This window comes from Poecilia reticulata, linkage group LG11, assembly GCF_000633615.1.
Source record: "Poecilia reticulata strain Guanapo linkage group LG11, Guppy_female_1.0+MT, whole genome shotgun sequence".
NCBI lineage: Eukaryota > Metazoa > Chordata > Actinopteri > Cyprinodontiformes > Poeciliidae > Poecilia > Poecilia reticulata.
The window spans coordinates 12,024,217-12,031,409 of NC_024341.1; the positions used below are offsets into that span (position 1 = coordinate 12,024,217).

General features: G+C 39.5%; 1 protein-coding gene across 1 annotated transcript in view; it reads right to left on the reverse strand.

The window, feature by feature from the left end:
• Positions 1 to 1,027: 1,027 nt before the first annotated feature.
• Positions 1,028 to 7,193, reverse strand: part of cpne4b (copine IVb) — a 37,364-nt gene continuing 31,198 nt past the window's right edge. Inside the window, exon 16 of the mRNA XM_008421793.2 lies at positions 1,028 to 4,173. Coding sequence (XP_008420015.1) covers positions 4,042 to 4,173 — 132 coding nt within the window. The 3' untranslated portion in view covers positions 1,028 to 4,041. The remainder of the gene's footprint in view (positions 4,174 to 7,193) is intronic.

Here is a 7,193-nt window from a genome sequence, read left to right on the forward strand (position 1 = left end):
TAGATGTGAGTGTCAATGTTGATTGACACTCACATCACTCTCAAAGTTCCAGATTATTTACTAAGAAGTCATTGTACATAAATTGTTTTTAGAACCAAGCATTTTTTACAGTTTGTTTTGTGTTGACACATCACAATGCCTTGAGATTTTTTATTTTTTTTTACAGTGAAATGCTTAATAATTTATTGCAAAAGGTTTTATCAGCATTTACTTTTATAACAAAGCACACATACCTCAGATGTGAGGTTTAACCTACAGCTCTGTCCTTGAGCTTATACAATTACTGATTTGGGCAATTGAATAAACACAAACCAAAATCAACTACACAAGTACATTTTCACAAGTAGAAATCTGAGTACGTACTTTATACCCAACGTAATTTGGAGCAAGCTAGACTTCATATGGCTTGCATTGAACAGAAGTTTTTTTTTTTTCTCAGCACTCTTCAATAAAAGTTAGATTTGTGGAACGCACAAATAATATTTGGCCTCTCAGCAGATTCTCCCACTGTTGCCTCTGAGTAACCATGAGCCTCTTGACTGTTTCTCTGATCAATTTTCCCCCTGGCCGACCTGCCAGTTTAGGTGGACGGTCATGTCTCGGTATGATTATGGTTGTGCGACACTTCTATCACACTTTTATTTTGGGATGAATATTGCTCGAGTGACGATCAAAGATTAGGATACTGTTTTTTAACCTAAATCCATTCTAATGTCACAACACGTTTGTCCCTGATCTGTCTGTGGTCTTGGTCCTTAATGTGCTGTTACGTTCGACAATTTCTTGAATACGTTTCGAAGGTTTTCACAGAACAGCTGTAATATAATCAAAATAAATTAGACAAGGACTGAATTTATTTACCAATTTGGTAATTTCTGAAGTCAGTCTGTTGCACTAGATTTTCCAGGGGTATCAAGAAAACAAATATGTGCGACTCTCTAAAAAGATTTAGATTTCTATCATAGTAACAAATCCTTTCTCTCTCTCTATCTTATACAAACAGACACACTAACAAAAAAAGATAACGTAAAGTGAGAAACCCAAATCATCTTTATTATTATCAACATGCAGGATACAGAAAAAAGAAACAATTTCCAGCTTACAAATTAGACTCTACCACACACGCTTTTCTACCATCCTGAAACGCTTTACAATGTAAGAAGGTTATTAAGAAATTGTTACAATTATCCATTAGTTATTCATTTTCCATTTAGCAAAATCACAAGCAAATCTGTAAAAAAAAGAACCCCAAATGCCCGAGATTACCCCACTGCTTCACACAAATGACAGAGATACTTTATTTCATAACTAGCAAGCGGCTACTCGAGATTGGATATTAGTAGGAGCTGAATTATGCATGCATTCATGCAGTACACTAAATCGAATGCCACCAGTCCCACAAATAACATTTGCAATGCTAATTCTAGGCATTTGCGGAGAGGGGAGGGAGTTTGCAGACTCATGTTCAGGCTTTCCCCCCTCAAATATTGGGGAACTTTTAGCATTGTGTACTTGCTAGTTATCTAAATAAGGTAGAAGTGTCATTTATTTCAGTGGGATATGGTCAGACTATGCATGCCGGTTCCGAAGACTGTTAATATTTCTACAAATACATTTTCAATATACAGTATATAGCAATAATTTCCCAAGTGATGCCATTGTGGCCAAACATGCAATAGTCATCAATGGAGTAGTTCAAATTGCTTTACCATAACAAGCTAATTCTCTCAGCTAGACTACTGTATGTTGTATTGATGTGTATATGTATTTGCTTATGTCTCCTTGTGCTTTCAGACATGTATATATTGTACAATATTTGGATGTATTTTATATAACTTATCAGGGGTGTAACAAGATCTGGTTATGAAATCCCACAGGATTAAAACACTTTACTTTCACAATCAGTCAGACTTTGACTTTAGCTTAGTAATTATGGTTGATGCAAGAGTGTTTTTAGTCATTTACGTATGTTTATATCTGTAGTTCTTGTGTTCAGTGGTTTCACCCCTGTGCCACAAATACTCCTTGGTTTAATTTGGTCCATTGTCAGATCTTCTACTGTCTTCAGCTTGCTGCAGGCAGTCTGTTCTTGTCTCCTGAGTTGTGTTATCAAAATCCTTTATTTACTAAACTCCATCTGTCCTCGTCTTTGCATCTGGGACCCCAGCAAAACCGAAACATGACATATTTCACACAGAAGTGAAGCCAGGGATGGAAAGTGCTATCCAGTTTGTATCATTTTGTGACTTTTGTCTTGTCAAGAAAAACCGAGCTATTGTCATGGGCCCTGTACATTGACCAAGAGCTGCTATTTATGCTTGAGACTGCAACTTTAAAGTAGGAAAGTAAGTCGTTTTTGAGATGAACTGATGCGGTGAACAATCACGGAGACCGTTTGTCAGGCTTGCCGGCGACACTGGTTACAAAACCAACGAAAAAGCATCTATAGCTTTTTAAATTATTTATCACAAAGCGTTCAGGTACTCAAAAGAACACAGGAACAGTGAGACATGAGATCTGAACAATTTCCTGAAGCATCGTGAGCATATTAGGCTAACTGTGTGCCAGAGCTGATGGCAAAGTTGGGGTTTGTTTCACAGGTTCATCATAGAGATAAAGTTAACACCCCAGTCACACTACTGCTTAACTGCCCTAAAGTTCAATGGCCCCTGAAGATGCACTGCCTAAGGTAAATAATACTCCCTCTTGCATTTTACTCCGTAGAATACGTAATTTGATTTCCAGGTAAACCAGGCAGGCACAGATTTTTCTAAAGATGTCAAAAAACTCAGCAGCATGGGTGCTGCAGGAGCCACATGCCAAGTGTGCCACATAAGCAGCACTTCACTGCTACACATACTGTATATTGCTGCAACCCATCCATCCCTTCATCTTCTGCTTAATCCAAGGGCAGGGTAAAGCAGAGAGGTCCAGACTTCCCTCTCCACAGCCACTTGGGGCAGCTTCTTCGTGGGAATCCTAAGGCTTTCCAGGACAGCCCAGAAAACATAGTACCTCCAGCGTGTCCTGGGTCTTCCTCTAGGTCTCCACCCGGTAAGACAGACCTGGAACATTTCCCCATAGAGGCATCCAGGAGACATTCTAACCAGACAACCAGTGCAAAATCCCAAGAATAATACTAATAAATCTCCTGCAGCACTACTATCTGATTTATTTGGCAATTTGTTTTTTTCTGGTCACCTAAGGGCACTTATTCTGCACCGGAAAATTCATTCAGATCAGCTGAAGGATGCTTCAGCTATACAATGATGTTATTTCAAAAGTAACAGAGAACTTGTTATTACAGATGGACAATGTGAATTCCATAGTCTTGATCCCAGTATACACGCTCTATTCAAAACAGACGCCGATCAAAAGCAACACACTTCGGAAGCATAACGAGACAAATGTTCCACAAAATTAGCTTAATTTCCTCACCTTTTAGACCCGCATGCGATCCAGCATGGCAACATGCACAGCAAGGTAAGAAACCGCATGACTATTCAAAGTTTTTAGGAATTACAGACCTCAGTTTAGAATCTCCAGCTTAAAAGCTAAAATACTTTAAGTATTCAATTTGGATTAATTATACTATTATTTCATTATAAAAGCACAAAAAGGAACAAATTTATTGCTTTAGTGAAATTAAAACCCCCCCTCCACCCTCCGAAAAAATGAACAAGCATCCATGCTTTGTCTGGACCCCACTTATCATTGCAGGGTTGTGGAGAGGCTGCTGCCTATTTCCAGCGGTCATTTGATAAGCATAATAACCTCATTATATGGACTGGTCATAGCCGGACTGAATTATTTTAAATTAATTACTTACTGACTTGTGGAAGGCAGATTGTTAAAGCAAAAAAAATTCCTAGACTTCCCCAAGCTACTGCTAAAAAAGGATTAAGCTTCCTTTTTAAGAACCCGTTATTTTTGCATTGCTTTGCGTGGTCTTGTGTCATTAAATGGATGTTTTGTTACACCCCTGTAACTTATATATGTATATGAAAGTGTTACGTATACACATGTGCATGTTGTACATCGTCAGGGGCTGAAGGTTCTTGAGGACTCGTAGTCCGATATACACTTAGGCTTGATCCCTTTCGCGTTGTAGTAATCCACCACTTGGTTGGGAACCTCGGCCAAAACACTCTTAGCCAAAGCAGCTGGAGAGGCCTGAAGAAAACGAAGACAAAGACGAGATGTGTTAATAACACACACACACAGACACACACACACACGCACACACACACACACGCGCGCGCGCGCGCACACACACACACACACACACGCACACATGCACACATGTGTGCATCCACTCTAAAATCTTGAGGGGAAGAATGTAAGCTATACTGTGTGTAGACCACCGAGACTGAAGCGATCCGAAAAGATTGTCTGACAGCCCCTAAAATATTCTTGCTTTCCGTTTTTTGTTTTTTTATTTTTTGTTCTCTGGTGTCACTTGATTTTTGTGCACAACACGTGTGTGTGTGTGGGGGGGGAAAATGGCCCAGCAAAAAAACAAAAAAAAAGAATTGCATCATATTCTTTGAGCTCCTGTCACCCTTCTGCATAAAAGTGCTGTCTTCACACAACATGAAAGTAAACGATCACACAAAAACTAAGCCACAGACTCTGCTTTTGCACGGAATTAACAATGCACAGTACTGAGATGATGTTTGTTCTTGCCTCTTCTCCAAGAGTGTCATTTTGACAGTAAGCTGCTACTTTGTTTGACCTTGGGAATGTCAGGTTTTGTTCTTTCCACTGGCATGTAACAATGTGGAATTAAACAAATCCAGTGTGACATTATTATCATCATCATAATATCAGCAATGCGACTTTATTATTTTATGCGTCATGATTTATTGAGATATGGGAGTTACTTAGCTGAAAGTTTGTGTTTAAGGGACACAATGGATTCGTCACCAAATACAACCTCTGACTGAGTGAGACATGTGCGTGTTTAGCTGTCGCTGTCAGACACAGGCCCATGTTCATACAACTCTCAGTGTGTGTACATAGTTTTCAATGCAAGCCTCGTACGGAGCAATAAAGTGCAATTTGTCATTTGTCTAGTGAGAAGAAAGGAAAGAACTGAAAAGAAATTGGTTTCTCATTGCCGTATCACTGCAGATTTTTCCTTTATTGTCCCGTAGTGATAAAGTGTCCCAGTCGGGAAATCAAGAAGTACAAGCATAATTGTTGTTTTTCTTCTTCTTCTTCTCCGCCTGATTTGCTTTTTTTTTTTGTCTGCTTTGTATTTATTGCCACCATTTGAATGGGAGGTTTATTGATACTGCTGGTGCACACAGTATAAAAATCTGATGTTTGTGGTGAGACCTAGCAAGCCTAATTCAGCAGCTCGTAACTAGGACTGGATTACTTTCATCTTGACCAACCCTGACTGATGGCTGGCTGGTCGAATGCTCAAAAGCCTGACTTTTTTATTTTTGGATTGGTGAACACATTATGCCTAGTTGCAGAAAGATCATTCTTAAAAATCAGGAAGTGAGACTTCAGCTTCTGGCACTTATCTTCTGGCCTTCAGGTGTTTTTCTCTGACCTATTTTAATTCACATTTATATGTCTAAGAATAATGGCATAGATAAGATTGATGTAAAGTGGCTATCAAAGTAAACGTGGGATTTTCTTATATAGTTCACCTGCTCTAGATATTTTTATTTTTCCTCAGACATTCTCTTTGTCCTCGTTCTGTCACACAGTCTCTTATTTGTAAGTATGCACTGCACAATATGCTCAAATGGTGAGGCACCAGGACTGAACAGAAACGTTAGTTGAAACCTGTTAAGACATTCAGAATGTAATAAAAGTAAAAATCAAGGGCAAGTTAAAACACTACAAGAGAGCCTTTATTTTTTTTGTATGCAGGTGCTGTATAAAGAAATCAATTACGATTGAAAATACAAGAACATTTTGTTCATGTTTAGCTAATAAATGTGTAAAGATATGCTGAAAACACTGAAGAATTTCAGTCATCGTTCCATTTTTCAATGCTTTCAGGAACACCAGGAATCAAGCAGACAGATTTACATGACTTCTGAATCCTCAAAGTCAGAGAGGCCGCTGTACTCCATCTCACATAATTCCACGAGACAAAGCATCATCAAAGAGCCTTCACCCGGGCCTCCTCACCCTCTTCTCCCTCCGTTCCCATCCTCTCATTTCTAGCCTCCCTCCTCCTCTCTCGTTCCTCCGCTCCTGCCTACCTGTTATCCCCCACTCCGCCTGTCACGCGGCAGCTCCGTCCTCCTAATCCCTTCTGAAAAGAGACGACGGAGCAGAAAATCACCTCTCCACCTCTGTCACACACTCCCTCGCTCTCTTTTGTCTTTAGCTCTGGTCTCCAGCTGACCCCCTCGAATGCCATCTCTCGCGAGCTGTCTCCCTCCCTCATCTCCCTCCACAATATTCATCGCCTCACTCCTCTCTGGCCAATTCTCCCTCCTCAAACACTCGGTACATGTTCCCTCTCCTTAACTTGCTGATGCGATGGGATATAATTGCTTAATTTCCTAGCTTGTCACAGGCCAAACTCACCATAACGGACCCCGCCAAATCCATCTGGTCAGAGCCAAGCGAAATTAACGCCGGTGGAGAGGAAAAGACGTAAACACAAATGAACACGAACACACAAACACTCAAGGGAGCGGAGACCTGATGTGCTTTGACGAGACTGGCAAGCATATTACACCCATATTGGGGAGGTGGGGGGGAGAGAAATCCCTGTCATTTTAAGTGTAAGCGCAACAAATGTCCTAACTTCAAAAACTGAGTCTCACAAATATATATATACTTTACGCACAAGCAACACTAATAAGAATTACCAGTAATGTACACGGCATTTAACAAATATATCCAAGTCTACTTTTGACTTGATACTCATCCAAGTTATGAAAATAAGCTTACTTTTATTTGCCTCTTATACCAAATTATGTTTCTTTTAGGTTTAAGTAGCTCAGGCTCCTGAAAGTGCCCCAAAATTCACTTTGAAATAAAATCCAATAAAATTTTTTACACTGTAAAATCTAGCCTGTTATTAAATATCCCCATCAAACTATTGCTTTGTGGTTAAGTATCATGTATGTATGTATGTATGTATGTATGTATGTATGTATGTATGTATGTATGTATGTATGTATGTATGTATGTATGTATGTATGTATGTATGTATG